This window comes from Mirounga leonina, unplaced genomic scaffold (assembly GCF_011800145.1).
Source record: "Mirounga leonina isolate KUSES-001 unplaced genomic scaffold, KU_Mleo_1.0 Mir_171, whole genome shotgun sequence".
Classification (NCBI taxonomy): domain Eukaryota; kingdom Metazoa; phylum Chordata; class Mammalia; order Carnivora; family Phocidae; genus Mirounga; species Mirounga leonina.
This window is the reverse complement of record NW_023270436.1, coordinates 7475299-7497096: the sequence shown is the minus strand read 5'-3', so window position 1 is coordinate 7497096 and position 21798 is coordinate 7475299. Positions and strand designations below refer to the sequence as shown.

Genomic DNA, 21798 nt, shown 5'->3' with positions numbered 1-21798 from the left:
AGAGTTTGGCTTCCTGACCCCCACCCCTCAGCCCACTTCCCGGAATTCTTGCATTGAGTTCTCAGAGAGTGGGTCTGCAGCGCTGGCTGAGACTTAAGGCCCATCCTCCCCGCCTCCCTCCCTTCCCCTCAGGTTCTGGAATGTGGTGGGGAGAGTCTGAGCAGGCTCCCTTCCAGGAGGTGGCACTTGAGAGGCCAGGACAAGCCTGCTGGTCACCTTGTGTCCGATTCTGTATTTGTGGGGAGGGTGAAGAAGCTAGCAGATTTGGTTGAATGTTCTGCCCCTGCTCCCTACACCGGCCGCAGCCTTTCTCCCACACATGGGTCTCAGCTGCCCTTAACTACCTCCCTACAAATCCCCTCTGGCCAGAGTTCACAGCTCGCATCCATAGTCATGCTTTGGCCCCTGGAGGAGTTGAAGCTTTTTTAATTGTTAATTTTTAAAAATATGAAATTTCCCTTCCACCCCAGTAAGAGTCGACATAAAAACCCAGATTTCTACTTTCCCTAGAAAAATGGAAAGCTCTTGGCTGGGCTGAGCTGCCTGCCTAGGATGGGGTGCTTGCTTTCTAGTGTGCCACAGACCCCACCACTCCCTTTTATACCTGTCCTCTTTCACTCATTTGGGTCCTTCATCGGGCCCTGAGGCACCTGGGTTTTCCCTGGACTAGGAATCGGCGAACTTTCTGTAGAGGGCCAGATAATCCGTCACAGTTTGCCTCGTCTGCAGTGGTAGGGCCAAGGCAGCCAATGCCTAAATAAATGAGTGTGGCTGTGTCCCAACGAAACTTTATTTACAAAAACACACAGCTGCCAGATTTGGTCCACAGAGTATGGTTCCTAACCTCTCTCCTGTACCATCACTTGTCCATGAGGCCTTGGACTGAGTGCTCTTTTGACTCCCCAGGGCATGGCAGGGCCTTGGGGAACCAGGGTGGGGTGAGGTGGGATGGGGTGGAACACAGGCATCTCTCTCTAGCAGCTGACGTCAGAGAGGCTCAGGCTTAGTGGGGGCTGAGGCAGGAGATCCTGGGAGGGCAGGAGCCACCTCAAGCCATTATCCCAGGTTCAGTGATACTGACTTGTAGCTCACTCAGGAAGCAAGCAGCTCTCAATCTCTGGGGCAGCGGCATCACCTGGAGCACTTGTTTAAAAACTCCTGGCCCCAGAAGGTTCAGTGAATCTGCAGCTGGGGGTTGCGTGTTCTCGTAGGAAGCCAGGATAGTCTCAGCTTGGCAGAAGTGGGGGCTGTGAGGGACAGGAGGGCGTGATGACTATTAAAATGAGTCAGTGCTGTCCTTTTGCAGAGAGGGAAACAGTCTGTAGAGAGAAGTGACTTGCCCATGATCATTCGGGGCTGATGTCACTTTTCGTCTTGAGTTTCCGGCAGTGGGGGGTTGCAGGTGAGGAGCCCCTGATGGGTCTGGGGTACTTTTTGCTTCTCGAGAGAGTCTCTTCTCCCCCTTGGGCATGTGCACCCAGCTCTGGAAAGATGGCAGCCCGGCCGAAGGCTGAGACTGAAGTCCTCTGTGGGTGAGGGGTGGGGGCCGGTGGCAGCCCCCATGTCCGGGGCTGGCGCGTGCGCTGTCCCGATAAGTCCCCGTCCCATTGTGGCCCCCACGTTCCTGGAGGAAGGAAGCCAGAAGCTGGAGGATGCAGCCGTGCCTATCTCGAGCCCAGGGAGGCGGGTGACGCAGAGTAGCGGGCTTGAGGGGGGCCGTGTGGAGCGCTGACAAATCCACATTTTTATCCACGTACCAGATGTAGTTGTTTGTCTCAAGCACAGGCTTTCAGGACCTACCGGGTGTGCAAAGGGGGACACACATGGCTGGGGGGCGGCTGTGTGCTCCTGAGTCCTACAGACAAATGCTGGTTCTAGGGTACAGAGAGACTGAATCCGGCACCCTCACCCCTCCCCCAAGCAGGCTCAGCTCCCAGGGGAACCTGGAGGTGAGTTCATGGTCAGAGCCCAGCTGGGGAAGGAGAGATCTCCAGAATGTTCTAAGAGTCTAGCCACAGGCTCCAGACACAGGGAGACACCCAACTCAAAGTGCCGCTGGGAAGCTGGGGACGGAGCAGGATCTCGGGGTGCAGTCCGGGCCTGGCAGCCTGGGCCCTGTCAGTCTTGCATGAGGGCTGTGTGCCCTGCCTGGGGGTCTCAGAGCAGCAAACACAACGGGCGTTTCTGCCGCTGTGCTTTCTTCAGAGCACTGAGGGCAACCTTGGCTGCTGCTCGGAAGACGTCCTCCACGTTCTCCCGAAACTTGGCAGAACATTCCAGGTAGAGGGCGGCTCGGATCTGTTCGCAGGCACTCTGGCCCTGGGGAGGGGGAAGGGGCCGGCATTAGATGAGGGGCCTGGAGCATGGGGCACCTCCTGACACCCCCCATGGATTTGGGAACTTGGAGCTGGCTTTGGGGGCTCTCCGAGGGGAGGGTGGTCTTGGTGCGGAGCCCCCATCCCCCCATCCCCGGCCCAGCCCCCAGCAGTGTGTGTGGATGGAACGGAAGGGCCTGCGGTGCGGCCCAGGGGCTCCGGCGGTGGCAGCTGAGAGAAGCCCCATCCTGCCTCTACCCTGCCCCCCTCTCCCACTTCAGGCCCCGTTTAGGCAATGGAACTGGTGAGGACAGTAAAAACTAGCTCTACTTCTAAAATTTACTTTTATTAACGCTTCTTCTTTTTTATTAAACTTATTAGTTTTCCTTTGTGTTCCTTTTATTGTCCCATGCCTCGCCCAGAAAAGCCGCGGGGTTTGGTTTTGCCCATGACTCTCACGGGGAGGGGAGCCCTGCTCTCGAGCAAGGCCTGCCCCTCCAGTCCCCTGGGGCAGACGAGACAGGATCCTGGCTACGCTGCACATTAGCTGTGTGACTCTCAACCTCCACTTCACCCCTCTGGGTCTCAGGTTCTCCCCTGTAAAACAGGGGATGCGAACAGTCCGCGCCTCAGGGTTATAAGGATGAAATGAGGTAGGGAAGCAGAGGATGGGGGAGAGCGGAGACCCCTTCCTGACCTGCATGTAGGTGATGGGCTCCAGCTGGGCGGCCCGGAGCTTCCGAAGCTGCTCCTTGTCTTTGCGCAGGTCTGTCTTGCAGCCAATGAGCACCATGGGGGTCCCACGGCAGAAATGTGTGACCTCAGGGAACCACTGCGGCGGGAGAGGGCAGGCGTCAGGGCTGAGGCCAGATCCGTGCCCCCCCCCCCCAAGGCAGGCTGGCTGGGTCACGGGCCTCACCTTGATGAGGACGTTGTCATAGCTGGTGGGGTTCATGACGTCATAGCAGATGAGCACGAGGTGGGTGTTCTGGTAGGACAGGGGCCGCAGCCGGTCATAATCTTCCTGCCCTGAAATGGGAGAGGAGGTAGGGGTCAGGGAGGCACCACCCCCTTGTCCACCTGAGTCCCCTGTCTGGGCTCTGTCTCCAAGGCCTCGGTTTGCTCATCTGTAAAACAGACATGGCAGCCCACAGTAGCAAAAGTTCCAGGAGATAAAACCCATGCGGTGCTCAGAACCGGGTCTGATTACAGGGTAATCAGGAGAAGCTGGAGAACCTGCTAGCAATTACGTCCGTGGCAATTCCTGCCTACCCCCACCCCGCCCCGGGCCAAATCAACTCCCCTCCGGGAAGAAGGTTGGGGGGCGCTGGGGGGGGGACTAGGCCACTGCAGGATCTGGGAGGGGACCCCCAGGCCGAGAGGCGGGGCCTTGGGTTGAATTCCTCCTGCCCTTCTGGCAAACCCCAGGAGGAGAGTGGTGGGGGGGCCGAGCACAGCTGCTGTCAGGCTCACCTGGGGAGTCGGCTGGTGCTCGGACCCCCCCCTGCACTGACTGAATCAGACGCCAAGGCTGGGTGTGGTTTTTTAGTGCTTTTTAGTAATTTTTTTAACTGACAATTTCAAACTTAGAGAAAAGTTGCCAAAAGGGTGCCAAGAACTCCCTCAGATTCCTGAGTATTTACATTTTGCCCCACTTGCCCTTTGTACACGTAAACACTTGAGCAGGTCAGAGTCCCTGAACACATCCTGCGGCCTCACCCCAGCACAGTCCTTGCGGATTTCTAAGAACAGGTGTGTTCTATCACCTCCCGTAGAACAACTAGCAAGCTGGAGCAAGCACCATGGACGCCGGGCTCTAACCCAACCCACGGGCCGCACTCAGATCTCAGCGGTGATGTCCTGTGGTCGTTCTGCCCCAGTCCAGAAGCAGGCCCAGGATTATGCCCTGCCCTGAGTCACCGGTATGCCCTAGTATTATTTAAAAACTCCCCCAGTGAGAACTGAGAGCCTTTTGGGCTCCCTGGCAGCTCTCCAGCTGCCTCTGCAAAGGCAGAAAGGTGACTTTCTTCCAGGGCCTGGAACACAGAGGCCCAGGAGTCCCCTGCCCCTCCCCCTAACCTGGGGGTGCCTGGGTGCCAGCCTGCCCTCCTGCTCCCTCCCTGCCAAAGCTGGCCTCTCCATTGAGCAAGGACAGGCCACATCCTCGTCCTCCTGGCCCCCAGCTGCTGCCGGGGACACTGCCACGCTCTGCCTTCCCCCTGCCTGTCCCTCAATCCGGGACCCCTGCGGTGTGCAGTGTGACCGGGACTCACAGCTAGGATGAAGGCTGGGCCAGGAGGACTCCATGCTCCATTCAGCCAGAGTCCCCCCAACACTGTGGAAGGAGTGAGGGCTGTCAGGGCCTGGCCGACTCAGACTCTTCTGCCCTCATCACCAAGCTGGAGAAATCCTTGTAACTGCTGGGAAACCCACCCAGGATGCTGCTCCAGCCCATCTCTTCCAAACTGTCCCCTCTCCTAATCTTGGTCCATGTCTTTCTAGACCTGTGCTGTCCAATGGGGCAGCCACTAGCCCCATGCAGCTACTTAAATTAATTAACATTAAAAATTCAGGTTCTCCATTGCACTAGCTACATTTCAAGTGATTGATTGCCACACAGGGCTCGTGGCTCCCGGGACGGGCAGCACGGGTGCAGGACATCCCATCGCTGCAGAAGGTTCTATTGGACAGCATGGCACCATCCCGTCCAAGCCATCGCTGGTCTCCCATGATCTGCTGCTGCCCCTCAACAACCCATTCTCCGCCCGGCAGCTGGCCGGATCTAAGACCTAAGGAAGATCCTGCCTCTCTCCCCTCAAATGAAGAATACTTTCAATAGCTCCCTATTGCCCTTTGTATAAAATCCAAACATCTCCCAAGGGTCCACGCGACCTGGCACCCACAGACCTGACCTTTTCTCCCCCCAAAGTCCCCCGAGCCCCGCTGTTTCTCAAACCCACCAAGCTTTTGTGCCCCAGAGCCTTTGTACTTGCTGTCCACCCCCAACCTGGAATGCTTTCCCTACTCACCCCCCCATTTTTTCTTAGCATTTTACTTTAAAACTTTCAAACTGAATGTCATTATTTCCTTTTTCAGGATAATTGTCTTCTCTCTACTCCTTCGCAATAACACCACTTTATGCTTTATACACTTTTTAGAGTGCTTCTGCCTATGAACCGTTAAGAAATCCTTACAGCCATCACCTGATGGGCTAGACAGGAAGTGAAGAATGGAAATATTCCGAGAATATCTGAGAAACTGAGCTTCAGAGAAGTGACCTGCCCGAGGTCCCTGCAGCAGTCACCCAGCCGGGGCCCAACCCCAGTCCAGCCGGGTCCTGGTCGAGCACTCCTGCTGATAGCCAGCAACGCTCTGTTTCGCTTTGCATTGTGCCAACATGGGTTCTGGGCCCCTATGATGTAACGGTGAAGCTCCTACTTCTGGTACAAAGTGCATGTCTATTCCCCGTTAGAAATCCAGCGGGAGTGGACAAGTAGCTGTAAAATGGGCCTCCTGTGCTCTGTCGGCTTCCCTTATCCTGAACGGCGGGCTCCTCATAGAGGCCTTCCCTCACCACGCAGCATCTGCCCCCTGCACTGGGTGTCCACAACCTGGGCCTGTCCTTAAAAATCATCCCTGGCGCCTGGCAGGCGTCCAGTCAGGCCTGGCTGCTTATCTGCTCTTGTCAGATGCAGCGAAGAGCAGGGCTGCGCCGGGCCAGGGGGTTTAGCAACTCCGGCTGGGGAGGATTTCAGTACTGCAGCTGGAAGGCGGAAGTCAGACTGAGCCCCCCTCCCCCGCCCGGGGCCTCTGCCCTTGCCCGTCCCTCATCCCTCTTCGAAAGGTTCTTGTTGCCCAAGGATGCCTTGCTCCCTCCTCTCCTTCAGGTCTCTGCGGAAACGTCACCTCCTCCGGGAGAGCTTCCCTGACTACTGCCCCACACCCGACCATGGCTCTATTATTCTTCTGAGTACTGTCACTCCCTGCTGCTGGGTTTTGGTTTGGTTTTGTCTGCCCCACGAGCAGAGAAGCCCCTGAGGACAGTTATAGCCCCTGGGACACAGGTGAGCTCAGCAACTGTTGGGTGAATGAACGCACAAACACATGAGTGTGTGAATACAGGGTAACGATAACCTTTCTGGCTTTCAGCAAGGGCATTTCACTTCGGTCACCTGTGTTCACTGAAGCAGCCACCCTGGGAGGTACACTAGGTGGAGAAAGTTCTTCCTGTAAGGAGCCCATGGGTCCGAGAGGGGCCTTTTCCACGGTCATAGACAGGTTCCCCGTGAGCTGGAGCGCCAACTCAGCCAGCAAGTTCAGCGCCTGCCACGCCACTCTAAAACTGCCAAAAATTCTCTTAGGAAGCCTTCCCTGGACTTCCCAACTGGCAATCAACCTCTGGACCTTGTTGCCTTACAAATGGTTTCCTCACCTGTGAAACGGGTACGTGAGCAGCAGGTGAGCCTTGATAACGATACTAAAAGGAGTGAGTATCAACACCACATGTCGGCAATGGGCTCCCTCGTCATGAAGGCTCATTATGCTCACCCACGGCTTCACTTGAAGCTGGTTGCCTGCACTAACCCGTCATTCCTCATTACGATGCTAACAAGGCAGGGCTCTTGGCATCCCCGTTTTACAGATGCAGAAACTGATGCACAGAAAGGTGAAGCGAGTCGCCTTAAGGTCACACAGCTAGGGGGAAGCTCTGTAAGAGAGAGGACCATAGGTAAGACTACTGCGGGTGCCTCTCTCTCAGTCCACTCCAGAGGCTGCCAACACAGGTATCGAGAGAGAGAGAGAGAGGGGCTCTGGGAGGCGATGGGCAGCCAGCCCAGATCCTAGCTCTCTCCTCCGGGCTGCCTTCCTGACTTGACTGTGCCTGGCTCAGCTTTTCCCAAGATTCAGTGTTGGACCTCCACGTGGGGACCAGGCCTGCAAATGATGGACATGTTGACCTCATGTCCCCTCGGGAGATGTGGAGGGTTCTGGACGCCTCTCCTGTAGGACTACACTCAGACTCACGTTCTGTGACCTGGGTGCCTTCCCTCTCTGGACCTCAGTTTCCTTATCTGGCAGAGGGGGTGATAGCCCTGCCCCTGATACTGGAAGTGAAGGACTTGTAGGCTAAGCAATGCTGAACAAAGGTGAAGGACTGTTACTATGGTTACTATTAAGACAGAAACTTCCAGGGCCTGGGGGCCTGGGCAGGGATCTAACCCCAGATCTTTGGACCCACAAGCTTTAGGGGATCCCCCAGCCACAAGGTGCTACTATCACCCTCCCCATTTACCCACACTGATGCCAAGACTTAAAGGGGCCAAGTCACCTGTCCAGCGGCACACCGGGGTCCCACTCTGGCCTCTGCAGATGGGCTTGCACAGAGTTACGTGCAAAGGGATGCATTTGTTTCTAGCAAGGAAAGGTCTTCTGGGCCACAGCTCCCCTTGAAGTGGCCCATTTTCCTGAAGCTGGTGGGGCTGTGGGGTGGGGAGGAAGTGAGGCTCTCTCTCTCACTTAGCACAAGGGTATTTCCTTTGTGGGAAGGAGCTTTGTTGTGTCAGTCACTTTCCAGGGGCAGGGGTCTCTAAGGCCTGGAGCTAGGCTGAGAAGAGGGTGTCACTGGGCCACAGTGATCCCCATATCTGCTGGCCATACAGAGAGCAGGTGGTTCCCAGCTCCAGCCAGGGCATTGGTCAGGGGAGGGGCGCAGGCCACATAAGAAGGGGAAGCTGCCAGAAGAGGAACCCACTTATTGCTATTGGGGCCCGCCCACCTGCGTTTCCTCCCCAGAGGCGGGAGTGGTTGGGGCAGCCCCAGCCTGGAGCCCACGTTCTGACTGCCCGCAGCTTCAGCTCTTCAAGCCCCCAGGGCTTCTGGCTCTTAGACATCCCTCTGCTCCCTGATTCCCTGTCTCAGCAACTCCTTTGCGCCACCCCCCACCCCCGCAACTGTTCCTATTGTTCCCATCTCAGGCTGGGAAGGGGACCACAACTCCCCACCTCCTGGGCCACCCCCATCCCATCCTGTGATGCCCCGCCCCTGGACCCCACCCCAAGGCCCAGATAGCTCCATCTCTAGTTGGTGTCTTAACATCCCACCTTGCCCCCACCTCCCCTCTGCCCAGGAAACTTCAGACTGCACCACAGCTTCCTGCCTCTGTGGGTGTCAGGGCCCACAGCGAAGTGCTCACTGGGCCCGTCTCCCCTTCACCTGTCAGCACGGAGAGCTCCGCCACCCCTCCAACCAGCCTCCCACTGGTGGGGCATCTGTATCTGCTTCTGCAGGATGGAGACAAGCAGCCAAACTGGCCTCCCAGGGGCCACCCCTGTCCCATAGCTCTGGTCACCGGCAGTTGGCTGGAAAGATGCCACTCTGCACCACCATCCCCCCCCACGGGGTCTAGCTCAGCAGGTTCCAGAACCTTCTACAACAACCTTTATGAGACTCGTCTCCAGCTCAGCCACTCCCCTCACCCCCTTAGTCTCTTCCTCTAGTTGGTCCCCTGGCCCTCCTTTTTTGCCACTGATTTTTGATCTCCATCCACCCACGGGTAGAGACGGTCTCACTGCCTTTATCATTCTCCAGGAGCACCTCTGCCTCCAAATCTCTTCTGCATTCGTTCCTCAGGCACCATGCTGGGCGCTGGCATATGGAAGAGGAATAACCCAGTCTCTCCTTCACGGTCCTTGCGACAGGGCTTCCTGGGTCACAGCGGGACACCCCGCAAGGAGCGGCCCCGTTTCTTTCTCCCTGAGTATTCCTCCTCGGGCTGTCCTGCTGACCGTGAAGCCTGTCGACTTCCCTAGGACTTCACTGCGTCGTTCAACCTCCAGCTCTGTTTCTCTGCGGCTTGCCAGAGTCCTTCGGGGAGGGTGGGGGGAGGCAGCTCAGAGCTCTGCAGGCCTTCGATTCAGAACAGGTTGGGCTTGGGTCTGAGCCTGAATGGCTGGGCGGGGGTTGGGGGTGGCGGCCTTAAAAAATCGTGACAACACTTAGCCCTTCCCAACAGCTGACCCCTGTGTTACACATCACATGGATCTAGTGTAATCCTCAAGACTAATTTAGTTAGCCCTGATTACTGATGAGGAAACTGAGGCCCAGATGACACATAGCCAGGGAGCCAGCATCAAAGCCCAGGTCTGATTCCAAAGCATGGGGCGGGAAGATCATCACCGCTGTGGCGGCCCCGTGCCTCTGGTGACTGGGCCTGGAGCCCCTCCAATTCCTCCTGCAGCAGCTGTGAGCGCAAATCCTTCTTACACCAAACAGAAATCTTCCGGAACCTCCACACCACAATCTGCCCTAAAATGTTCTTTGAGCATCTTTTTCTGGCCAAGGCCACAAAGACCAGAAATGGTCCCTGGGCTGGGTCTGATGGGGGAGGCTTCCATGAACAGTGAAGCCTAGGGATCTGATAGGAGAGGCCCTGAGGTCCCAGAGGACGGAGAGTGAAAACTATCCTGTGACCTCTCCCTGCCTCACCAGCACCTCACCCACAAAGTGGGGCTGATGGACCTGCCCCTTCCTGGGTCCCTGACAGGAAGTATGTGAAACTAAAAGTATCCCAGACACACTGTAAGTTTTACTGCTCTTATGGCTATGCACCCGGGGAATTTCTCAGCAACCTTTGGCTTTCTCAGTTCGCAGGGCCCTGTTCTAGGGGCAGTGGTTTGGGGCCCTCATCCAACAAGAGGGGGGTCCTTAGAAGCCACTATAGGATGGGTCCCACCCTACAATAAAGGCTGCTGAAGTCAGGAATGGAGGAGGGGTCTGGTGATGGGGTGATCCCTTTTCTGATTCTCTCCAGGGTGGAGTGAGAGATGCTACTCGCCGCCTTGGGGTGGGGGATGTCTAGATTTTGGCTCCATCCAAGGCTAGTGGAGACTTCCCCTCACATGGACAAGGCTTGGCTGGCAGTGGACAGGGCACCTGGTGACGTGGTTCCACGCAGGTCACTAAACACTGAGAGAGGTTGGGTGAGATCCTGACCTTTGTCCCCCAATGTTGGTTCAGCCCAGAAGGGGATTGAGTGCAGGATGGAAGCTCCCTGAGGGCAGACACCTGGCACCCCCCCACCCCCCTCCCCGCGTTGCAACGGGGACTCTGATAACTGACCCGATTAGCCTAAATCCACTTGCATTAGGAGCTGCAGGTGGCCAAGAGAACCTTATTTTGGACTTAGAGCTCTGTTCCTTCCTCAGTGCTTGGTTTATCCCCAGGGAACCAGGAAGACACAGAATTGTAGCCCGAATCCCAGAACTACAGGCTCAAAACTGTAGACCACAGAATTCCAGAACCATGTACTGTAGCCGATGGAATCCCAGAAGTGTGGAACTCAGAATTCATGTCCACAGGACCCCGGAGCCTCAGGATTGTCAACCACAAAATCCCGGAGTCACAGGCTCTGATCTGTAGCCCAGAGTATTCTAGAACCACAGGACCCAGAAATTCAGCCCACAGAATCCTAGCACCAGGGGACTCAAATCTGCAGCCCACAGAATCTTAAGAGACCACAGCATGCAACACACGAAATCCTGGAACCATGGGAAGCAGAAGCGATGCCCACGGTTTTCTAGAACCTCAGGAGAGGAACGAAGCCGTGGGTTCTCAGCACATTAAGCGCTAGGAGGGTGGCCGAGGAGCTCATCTCATTCAAGTACCCTCCTTTCAAAGATGGGGCGACCGAGGCCCTCTGGGCCTCCAGGGCCACCCTGCCAGAGCCCCTCCGCGGCCTTCAGGAGTGCTGGGAAGTCAGGGCCCCACAGGGGCTGGTGGGCGGGGATGCCCGGAGGGGGATGCCCGGGCGGGGTGGGGGGGAGGGGGGAACCCTTCGGGCACCAGGGACCCTCGCTGCGCAGGCGCACTCACCGGCGGTATCGTACAGGTTCAGGGTCACCTCCTTGCTGCCCACAGTCACGCTGGCCGTGTATTTCTCGAACACAGATGGGGCGTAGTCCTGTCGGAGAAGAGGTCGGCTGGTTCTTAAGGGGTGCGACGGGGGCCCAGGGTCCAGCTGCGCCGCCCCCCTTCACCCCATCCAGCTCAGCTCCCCTCACCCCGCTGGGCTCTGGAATTCCCGAGGGGGCGCCCCGGGGTGGCGGCTGCCTCTCCACGCGCAGGACGCCGGGGAGCCGGGGTCCAGGCTCAAGGTGCAGGCTGAAGGCCATCCGTCGCCCCCGGGGGTCCCAAGCCCGTTTGCCCCGCAGTCTAACCCCCACCAGCCCCCCGGCGGGCCTCACCTCAGGGAAGGAGCCCTGGCTGTACACCATAAGCAGGGATGTCTTGCCGCAGCCGCCGTCGCCTACGATCACGATCTTCAGCTCCTTCCTGCCCGGGCCCGGGCCCGGGGCCCCGGGGGCATCCATGGCTGTGAGCAGCCAGCACCGGCAATCTCGCGCCGGGCGGACCTCTGGGGCTGAACGATCGGGGGTGGGGGCGGGGTCCAGGGGCGGGGCGAAATAAGCCCCGCCCACTACGTGCCTGCATTGCCTCCGCCAGGCAGCCGCCCGGGCTCACCTCCCAGCCTCAGTTTTCCTTTGTTAGGGTCCCCGCGCGGGGCGTTCACCTTTCATTCCCAGGGAAACTGAGGCAACTGAGGAAGGGGGTACTCGGCCTGTAGCGCCGCTCCCACTCCCTCCCCTGCGCGTCAAGGCGCGCCCCCCATCGACAAGATTCGATCGTTTCGTTTCCGCCGTTCCTCGCCGGACACCCCTGATTGGCAGGCTCCGCCTTCTGGCAGGGACCCTCTGATTGGCCGGCTCGGCCTCCCCCCCTCCCCCGCGTCGGACAGGGACCCTTTGATTGGCGGATCGTTGCCCCAGCACCAGGGGTCCAGGAGCCGTGGTTTCAGGCTCCGGGAAAAGCCCCTTGTCTGTACCCCGCCTCAGCTGTGTGGCCTGGGGCAAGTCGGCTTCCGACCAGTTTCCCCACGAGGCAGGTTGGTAGTGCCGGGAAGATGCTGGCACGGGGGGCGTGTCTGCTCACCTAGCCCAGCCCTACGGGCGCCAGTGTGGGTGAGGGCTGGGGTGGGGAATAGCGGTTTCCCTCACCTACCCCCCCACCTCCCCAAGAGCGCAAGGTGGACGTCTGGCGCCCTCTGGCGGGCAATCGCCTTGGGGCGGGCAGCTTGGAGAGCAGGTGAACGACTCCGGAACAATATCCTTTGGGGGTTGGCCCCGAACCACGCGGGCGGAAGTCTCTTTCTAGCAGGGACCAGAGGCGTGAACCGAGGAAAAACACCGTCGAGGAAGGGATGGGGAAAGCCAGGGCAGATCTAGTTGAGATAAGCTGGGCCCCTCGAGAACACCCACCCCACCCTGAAATCTGATTAAGCTCTCTCCAGCCAGCAGCCACGTATCTTCATCCCAAGGATTCTCACCAACCCTCCCACTTCCCTGATCAAAACAGCTATTTATTGAGCACAGTGTACAGGTACTGTCGCGGCTGCTGGCTGAGATCACCCCTGTCCCCCATTCCTTCCCTCCCCGCGACCCTGGGCCCACGGTCCGTTGCACGAGCCAGGCCAGTGGTCAGGAGAGGCGGGGGACCCCTGGAGCCAGTGTGCGGCCGGCAGGTACTGACTGAGGCATGGGCAAGCGAGACACGGGTCCTACGAGCTGGGGTAGGACCTCTGGTAGTTTCCTCAGAGGGTTTGGAAGAACTCAGGATGTTCTAGCCACCCCCACCCCCCTCCCCGCAATCCCCCGGGAAGATTTTCCATTTTCAAGTTCTCGGCAAAGACCAGGTAAACTTTACTTCACGGAGGAAACTGCCAACCTGGCAATTCCATAAACGCCGGGTAGGTTTTCCGCGGGTGCAAGGCACGGTCTGACCACCAGAGGGCAGCAGCGACCGCTCGTGGAAGCTTACAAATAAGAGCCCAGAGCTGGGAAAAGGAGGTAAGGCCCAGCTCCAGGTTGAGTCCTATGTCCCGTCACTGGGTGGGAGGGCCACCTGCTGGGTCAAGCACCCCCACACAAATTTACAGCAACTCATTCATTCCTTTTTTGCAACACAAGTTTATTGAGAGGCAACCGTACTCCTGCCTGCAAGGAGCTGTCTTGGGGAAGCAGTCTGAAGGAGCCTGGGAGATGTGAACAGTTAGAGACAAGAACCTCTGTAGGGTCCAGGGAAGGTTGAGCCTCAGCTAGGCAGTGTTGGGAGGGCAGACCAGTGGAAGCAGGATGGGTACCCTGGGCAAAGGCATGGTGGCTGGAAAACCCCATGAGGTTGCACAGCGCCTGGGCAGCGAAGACGGAGACCAGACATGGTTGTCAAGGTAACTGGGGTTAGATCAGGGAGGGCCTTGCTGCCAGGCTCAAGAGGGGTGTCGGACGGAAAGCTCCTCAAAAGAAGCGCCCAGCCAAAGCCAGGCCCTCAAGCTCTCTGGTGACCAAAGAGGAACTGACTGGCTGGTGAGGCAGGGCTGGGGTCATGTTTCCATAGTGGCAGCCTGAGGCTAGCAGGAGAGGAAGGATGGAAGAGTGAGGGGACACCTGCTTACCTTCACAGCCAGCCCCAGGCCTGACCCTGAGTCAGGGACCCCTGAAGCTCAGGGGGGACTGGAGGACAAGAGAAGGAGGAGCCGGGGGGAGAATTCAGTTAGGAGGGTCACCGCACTCTTAGCAAACTGTCACCTGGGGGTTAACCACACCTCCTGACTTTCCTCAAAATCCTGGACCTCAAGTTTCCATTTTCTCCACCTGAGAAACAGGACTCTGATCCCAACTTTAGACAGAACAAATGGCTTCCACAAAACTGAGGGGGGGAGGGGAGGAAAGGCGAGGCTTCCCAGCCCTGCCTGCATCCAGGCAGAACAGCTGACACTGGCCCCAGCCGGCCCGCCCACCCACCCACGGCTGGCCAAGAGGCTGGCAGAACCCCAGCCCCACCCGGCCTGGAGTGTGTTTGATTTGGACCCAGCTCCAGGGGTGGTGAAGAGGCTGGATCTGTACCTAAAAATACCCAGGAGCCAGGCCAGCTGCTGAGAGCTTCCTCAGAGGCAGCTGGGCCGCCGCAGGCCAGCTGAGGAGCTGGGTCTGCCCACACGCATGGGGACAACGTGCTCCCTTACCTGTCAGATGTTCTGAGGACCCGAGTCCTTCACCTTCTATTCACCAGGAATTCCTGGAGAGGTTTAGGAAAGCAAGAAAGATTCTTTAAATTGGATCTTAACACAGAGCTTTGGACACAGAAGCCTAGGGGAGCAGGCCAGGTGGCATTTGTGGGGGGAACTCACTCGGCCAGTGCGATCGTAAGGCCAACCGAGCCCAGGAGAGAACTCAGGGCCAGATCCACTTCTGTCCTGTCGGAGCGAAGTCTGACCAGCATAGGTAAGGATGGGGCAGTTAACGACAATTCTTCCAGCTTCTACTTCCCTGGTCCCTGAGAACATCCTAAGAGGTCACCTCACACCTGAGGGGTCATCCACCCCGATGAGACAGAAGACACTGAGCTATTCTTTGAGGTACCAGAGATGGGAGGTGGTCAGGGTTGGGCGGGGAGTCAAGGGCTCTCTCCAGGGCTCAGGACCTGGTGGTGCTGGTGGGGAGGTCATGCTGAAACACAAAAAGCTCCCCTCACAAAGCCAGACTCAGAGACGGCTCAAAAGGCCATCGTCCACCTTCCTCCTCCTGGTTCACATGGGGAGACCTCAGCTCCCAGAGGGGCGGGGACTTGCTGAGGTCACTGGCCAGCTGGAGACGGCGCTGGACCCAGGCGGCCTCCAAGATGGCGGGGTGCCTCTTGCCACAGTCCAGGCAGAGGCAGTCTCCACCCAGAGGGTCCAAAAGGTCGGATTCCAGGCTGGGGCTCCCGGTGGATGAGCCGGAAGAGGCGGGACCCTGGTGTCCAGTAGCGAGGCAGGTCCAGCCACCTCCCAGCCTTGGGCCGCCCTTCCGCTGGCGTGGCCCTCTCCAGGCTGGCCCCACCGGATTGGCGCCAGGGGCAGCCCCGCCCTGAGCTCGCGGGGCGACCGGGGGGCGGGGCCAACCTCCGAGCCAGGAGGAACCACAGCCGGAGGACAGACAGGCTGCTGCGCCCCTCCCTGCCCCCGGGGGGCGGTGGGGGGGGGGGACAAAGAAAGGTGAAAGAGGTAAAGAAGAAAGGGAAGTGGGGAGGGGGTATGACCCTTACAGGTCATCGGGCCACCTCTCCCTCGCAAAAATCACATCCAGACCACAGGTTCGCACCTAATTGCTCCCTAACTGTTCCGAGGGCGGGAGTGGAGGACCTGGCTCTAGCCCTCCAGGCAGTGGCTGGGAGGGGGGGGGGAGTTTAAATCAATTATTTACCATCCGATGCCCATGGGACATAAAGACCCCTGTCTCCGGGAGCCCTAAGGACCCTATCTAAAGGGATGGCGGACACCCTCAGGCAGCAAGCCAGTCACCTGAGGATCAAGGGGGCTGAAAGAGCAATTCAATAGCAGCACCGAATTTGAAATCTTGATTCTGGGCCAGAGTGGAAGGAAGAGGCGCACGGGGTATTAAGAACGTGAACCTCATCAACTTTTACAAAGCGTCCCCCTCCTCCCTGGGGGAAGAGGGTCTGGTGCCAGGTGCAGCAGAATGAACCTCCTTCCCCCACCAGCAAAGGACAAGATGGACCAAACCTAGCTTATTGGGACTGTAGACCCTCATGGGGCCAAGGGAAGGGGGCCAAAAGGAGCCAAGAGCACCACGCTGGTTACTTTCAACCAGACAGCTTTCCCAGCTTCCTGGCAGTGATGCCTGGCATGGGAGGGAGCCCAAAATAACCCAGACAGCTGGGGTGGGGGGGTGCCATGGACACAGGCGATGGGCTGCAAATCAAGACACCTGGAACCCCATCCTGGCTGCCAGGGGTGGCCTCGTGACCTTGGGTGAGTCACTTCCACTCTCTGGGACCCCAAATCATGACCCAGTCATGGAACAGCTGGGGGCAGGCCACCATTCCAACTCAAACCACACAGGAGAATTGGGGCTGGCTCCCTGCCCAAGGAAAGTCAGTCTTCCCCTTTGCCCTGAAGCTTTGCCACGTGCCTCCGGGGTGGGTTGGTGGGGGAGGAGCTCGCAGACAGCCCAACCCCCACTCCCTGCAGCCACATGGGAATGGAGGCCAACTAGTGTGAAGCCTGAACGTGAGGCCAAGCCCCCTTAATCACACTTAATCCTCCCACTCCCGTTTCCAGCCTGCGTCTTTATTATCATTTCACACTGGAGACTCACCCAAGGTCACCAGCACAGCCACCAGACTTAGAGCCTCCCTTGATTAAGCATCAAGATGGCGCTCAGCCAAACCTCCAGGTCAAGCCCTTCAGGCTCCCCCAAACTTAAGTTTAGCCCTCACACTGAGGGGTGGGGTAAAAGCGGGCAGGGCTCATCCCACAAGGAAGCCAAACCTCAGTCCAAATGGGGGAGTGGTGCGGATCAGTGGCACCTGGACCCAAATGGTTCATCAAAGTAATCCCTAGCTAGAGATCACATGGGGGAGGGATCAGAGATCAAGGGCCACACCACCTCCAGCTGTGGAGCCTCCTGGAGCCAGGCAGTGGGAAACTATGAGCAGTCAGCTTGTGTTAGCAGGGTAAGGAGAGCGCTGCCATTACTCGGAAGCTAACACCTCTATCAGGCGCTGAGCTTGGGGTATCAAGTGCACTCGCTCCTGCCCCCTCACCAAACCTCCAGGTGTTACCCAGCCCAAAGGTTCTCAAAACGTGTCCTCGGATTGCAGCCATCAGCATCACCTGGGAACTTGTTAGAACTCCAAGTTCTCCGTCCCCACCTACTGAATCAAAAACTGGGCCCTGGAAACGGTTCTAAAAAGCATGCTCAGGACAGGGGATCACTGACCCAGGCCCATTTGTGCACAGGGGGAACCGGGCTCCGAGACTAAGTCAAAGTCACAGCACGTAAATGGCTAGCCAGGTTTCAAATCCCAGTTTGTCTGATTTTAGAAACAGGATTTGGGGGGGGGGGGGGCTTTGCAGAGAATGGTGGAATTCCCAGGAATGGGGAGAAGGGTCAAGAAACGTCTTTCTCAGAGGAAGCTGGCCCAGCTCTCAGGTACTTGTGTTCTCCACCTCCCTAGCAGCTAGACATCAGAGGGAAGAGGCCAGCTCACAGTCACCCCACACGCCCCCACTCAGGGCCGGAAGGGAGGGCCCGAGCAGGGCCCGGCTTCCTGGCAGCAGATGGAACCTTTCAGAAGAGGCACCCAGGGCCCTCCCCCCTCCCCACCACAAAACACACAACTGGGAAATACTTGCAAGTGCAGCCTTCTATGCGGCTCAACACTGCATAGAATTGCACGCCCCAAACTCTTGACAACAGAAGCTGACAGGCGGGGATGGATGGACCGAGCAGGCCCAGCAGGGAGCCGATTTCACACACACAGTCCCACACATCTGTGTGGGGGAGGGGCTGCAGAACCAGCCTAGCGGGTTTGGGGTGCCCGCCCTCCCTGGGCTCCAGGCCCAAGCCCCCCAAATCTCCCTCGCAGGCTGGCAAAGGACTCACACCTACCTTGTTATCAGAGTGAAATTAGGCCTGCTCCTGCTGTCCAAAGGAGGATGGTTCACTCTGGGGGTACCCGGTGGTTGCCCTTTCTCCAGCCAAGAGCCTGACAGGGCAAAGTCGGAGGGTTTGTTAGGGAGTTGACAGCCACAAACCGGGCAGGGTCCCCTTGAGGGAGTAGAGGGAGCCTCACAAAAGCCCCCCCCCCTTTTCCATCCGCCCAGGCGGCCCTCACTCTGGAAAGGATGGGGGGGGGTGCGGCTGAGTCACGAAGGTTCAGCCCGGGCGACTAGCAGCAGGAGGCGACTCATCTGCATTTCCAAAGGCCCGCCCCGTCCACATCCCCTCCCCAGAAAGGGCCGGAGATGTGAGGGCTTACCCTAGAGCCCTCCGCCTCGGGGGATCCCGAGGAAGGCCCGCTCAGCTTTCCCAGGCCGCAAGCCTCCCACCGCCCCCCCCCCCCCCCCGGGCTCTAGAGCGCAGGGTTGGAGGGTGTGCCCTGAACGACCAAATCAGGACGTCAGTGGCCTCCGGGAGGGCCTCAAGCCCAAACTGGGGACCAAGGGGGCCCCCTGCCCTTCGGGCTCGGCTGTCACGGGCGGGGAGAGCCAAACGTGGGCGCCGAGGCCCGGGTAGGCAGCGGGGATCGGACTAGGGTCAGGGCCGGGCCTGGAGGGAGGCTTCCCCCGCCTCGGGAGGCGCCGGTCGGAGTCAGGGGGAGCCTCGAGGCCCCGACCGCCCCGTGGCCCTTTGCTACTGGCTCCCGCGGCCCCGCCAGCAGTGAGGCGTCCTCGTGGCCGCAGGGGCCGCCGCGTCGGGAGCGGGGTCCGAACCCGCTGCGGAGCCCGCGCTCGTCGTCGAGGCCTCCCGGGGCCAGGGGCGTCCACGCGGGCGGCGGCCTGGAACGCGGGCGGCGGCGCGCCGGCCTCCCCTCCCCCACGCCCGGCTCCGCCGCCTCCTTCCCTCCTCCCGCTTGGCGCGCAGCAGCCGCCACCGCCCGAGCCGCAGGCGGCGCGAAATGGCGCCCGTCTGGCCGCCTCGCCCGGCGGAGGCGAGCGCCGGAGCCGCGGCGCGCGACGCCCCCGGGCCCGCGGCCCCCCGCAACAGCATCCGCGACCACCCTCCGGCCTGGGGCGCTGTGCCCTGCGGGCTCTCGGGGCCCGGCGACGGGCGGCCATCAGCCCCGGGCCCCCAACGACAACCGGGGAAGGAGGGAGGAAGGAGGAGGAGGAGGGCGGCCGCCATTAGCCACCCACAGCCCGGCCCGCCCGCCTGCCCCCCGGCCCCGGCCCCGGCCCCGGGCCCCGGCAGGCGGCTCTACTCTGAACCTGAAAATAAAACTCGTGTTTGGGAGGGAGGAGCGAGCGCGGCCGGGAGAACAGGCACGGCTCGGTGGCAGGCGGGAGAGATGCTGCGTCATGGTGCCAACATGGACGCCGGCCTTTTGTCCTTTTTTGCTTAGGAAGCGCAGGCACGCCCCGGAGCCCCGAAAAGCCGGCCTCAGAGTGCTAGCCCCACAATCAAAAGAGAAAGAGTTCCTAGGCCAGCGGGGAGGTTTCCTCGTCTTTTGAGCCCCCCATCTCCAAAACACTTCAATTTTTTCCTCCCCATCAAGGCTCAGACCTAGAAAAGCCAGGGGGAGTAAGCTCAGGCAGCTCCATGGATGCCCGAGCTCGCTGGGGGAGACCCTCCCCTCGCCTCCGGGGCAGAAGGGGCAGAAGGGCCTGAGGAGCCCTCCTGGTCCCCCCACCCCTCCCCATCCGGCTGCCAAACATAAAGCTCCAGAAACCTCCTTCTCCCCTCGGCTCCCAAACATCTGCAGCCCTTGGCCTGCTCGAAAAAAGATTTCCTCGAAGGGCAAAAGGCACTTTTTTTTTTTTTTTTTTAACTTACCCGCTCAGCCCGGTGCCATGGAGTCTGGAAGATCAAGCTGGGCGGAGGTTTTGGACGTGTTATGTAAAAAATATCTTTTGGGGGGATTGTTTAGTTAGGATTATTGGGGGAATGGTGGTGTCTTTCCTGTTGTTACCTTTTTGTAAGTTACACTCTCATGGCATTTTCTGCTCCTTCCACTTCTGCAAACTTTCCAGGGTTGGGTTGGCAAAAGGCGGCTTCGCTGAGGACTGTTTACTGCTCTGGATATAGCAATGGTGTGATCGTCATTAAGAGACAAAAGGCGAAAATACAGTCAAATCAAACAAAAGGCAAAAGACGCACGGCCATCCCAACCACCATAGAAAATACCCGCGAGTTAACGTTGGTGTTTGGCTCGAACCAGCTAGGACTTGTTTTCCAGTTTTAATCTAGTTTCCTGTGACGGCTTTAGTCTCTGTACACAAAGAGAAGGTCTTCCTTTCCCTCACCCACTCCCCTACCAAGACGAGAAAAACAGAAGTGTTTTTCTTCAAATAGATCGATTTTCAAAGAAAGTGTACGTTACTGGGAAGAAAGCTGGCTAGCATTTATGGCTGTAAACATTTTCAAAAGCGTAAAGCTAAAACCTTAGCTTTATAAAAAGCAAAATCGTCTAAAAGCATTTTAACTGGCTTATATTAGACAAGAGCGACAAAGACATACATGCAGATGAAGGTTCAGAAAATTAAGGACATCTCAGCAACATTAACATAGAAACTGCACTGCGTAAGGACAGAATGGATTGGGTACTTACAATGTAAAAGGTTTTTAAAAACTTAAAAGAGTAACGACTGCTTACAATTTTTTGTTGCTGCCATTTCGCTAGTCCTAAAACTATACATTTAAAACATTACCTTGTTAAAAAAAAAAAGAGCAGAAGGAGTTAATAAGATGGCCAGGTTTAAGTGTTTAATAGAGGAAACTATATATATTTAAAAATTTATTGTTCAGTCAAGAGAATACAGATTAAGATAGCTCCAAGCTCCCCCCACCCACCCAAGAAAAAAAAAGAGGAAAAAAAAATTAAATATGTCATTTACTTAGGTTTTTTGGAATTCAAAATTGTTAACTGCTGACATTAATGGTGTGCTATGACCTAGTTATACAAGACAAAGATGGATTCCAAGTCATAAGGAAAAATCCAGATCTTTTTAAAAAGTCTTCTTCATTCTTCCAATTGTGAGTCCTTTAGCCTGTTGACAAATGTTAAACACAACACTGAGGCGTCCTGAACTGGATGGTGGAGTCAAAGGAAAAACATTCCCCATTTGCAACAAAGGAAAAACCCACTTGGCCATTTAATTCCATTGCAGAAAAATGGCTCCCCTCATCTGTTGGCCTCTCCTTGGTGTCTGATGAACGATGTTTTGAGATCAGCGTCTAATAACTCAAGCCCTATAGAAGCCGCGCGCTGATTGGCTGCCGCGCCCTGCCGCCCTGCTCCAGCCAATTACCTACCCACGGCCAAATTACAAACCCCGAAAAGAGCCCCAATATGAAATACACCACCACGAAGCCCCAGCAAGGCGGCTCCTTCGCCTCGGCCGCCCGAGAGGAGAGGCAGAGGGGGCTGCAAATGCGTCCTCGCGAAGCCCGGGAGCCTCGGAGTTGAACTCACAAAATGGAAGCCGCGCGCTGATTGGCCGCCGCCACTCCCGGACCTTTAATAAAGAAAGGGGAAGGAAAAGATAAATGCAAAAAAGGGGGACTCTCTCCTCTGCTGGTGGCTGGAGGAAGAAGGGGGGGGGGGAGAAGCATGTGTTTAGGACAATTACAGGGCGCTCCTCTCCAAAAATAAAAACAGAGCAAAAAGCTTCTATCACCCAGGTCCAGGCGAGGGCTACATCCTCCCAGGAATGTGAATGCTAATTTGGTTAAAATCCTGGTTTCCCCTCCCTAGCTCAGCTCCAAGGGGGAGGGGGTCTCGGGGCCGAGGAGGAAGCCGGAGCAGAGATACCTCGATTGCAACTCGTCTTGAGTCGTCTTGCCTCCCCCCACAGTTACCAGCGTCTAAACACACAATCACACCCCCCCCCCCAAAAAAACCCAGCCCTTTCCCCCGGGCCCCCACG

General features: G+C 57.8%; 1 protein-coding gene across 7 annotated transcripts; it reads right to left on the bottom strand.

The window, feature by feature from the left end:
• Window positions 1–505: 505 nt before the first annotated feature.
• On the bottom strand, window positions 506–21338 carry RHOF (ras homolog family member F, filopodia associated). Of its 7 annotated transcripts, XM_035016954.1 has the most exons (8): window positions 19842–21338; window positions 17822–17918; window positions 14392–14444; window positions 11558–11733; window positions 11187–11274; window positions 3235–3344; window positions 3013–3147; window positions 506–2319 (listed from the first exon to the last, which is right to left on the bottom strand). In XM_035016954.1, exons 4-8 carry the CDS (start codon window positions 11681–11683, stop codon window positions 2158–2160), a joined length of 621 nt encoding a protein of 206 aa, XP_034872845.1. In that variant the 5' UTR covers window positions 11684–11733; window positions 14392–14444; window positions 17822–17918; window positions 19842–21338; the 3' UTR covers window positions 506–2157. The 7 variants fall into 7 exon arrangements, 3 of the variants coding, with proteins under 3 accessions (XP_034872845.1, XP_034872844.1, XP_034872843.1); XM_035016953.1 differs by lacking the exons at window positions 17822–17918; window positions 19842–21338 and adding an exon at window positions 14557–16017; XM_035016952.1 differs by lacking the exons at window positions 17822–17918; window positions 19842–21338 and having other exon boundaries at window positions 14392–16017.
• Between the last annotated feature and the right edge of the window lie 460 nt (window positions 21339–21798).

Excerpts from the sequence above, each read along its gene's own strand:
- RHOF (XM_035016954.1), bottom strand. The coding sequence starts at position 11,683 with ATGGATGCCCCCGGGGCCCCGGGCCCGGGCCCGGGCAGGAAGGAGCTG. Across the intron at positions 11,275-11,557 it reads GCCAGGGCTCCTTCCCTGAG|GACTACGCCCCATCTGTGTT; the intron begins GTGAGGCCCGCC and ends CTTCTCCGACAG. Across the intron at positions 3,345-11,186 it reads GAACCTGTACGATACCGCCG|GGCAGGAAGATTATGACCGG; the intron begins GTGAGTGCGCCT and ends CTCCCATTTCAG.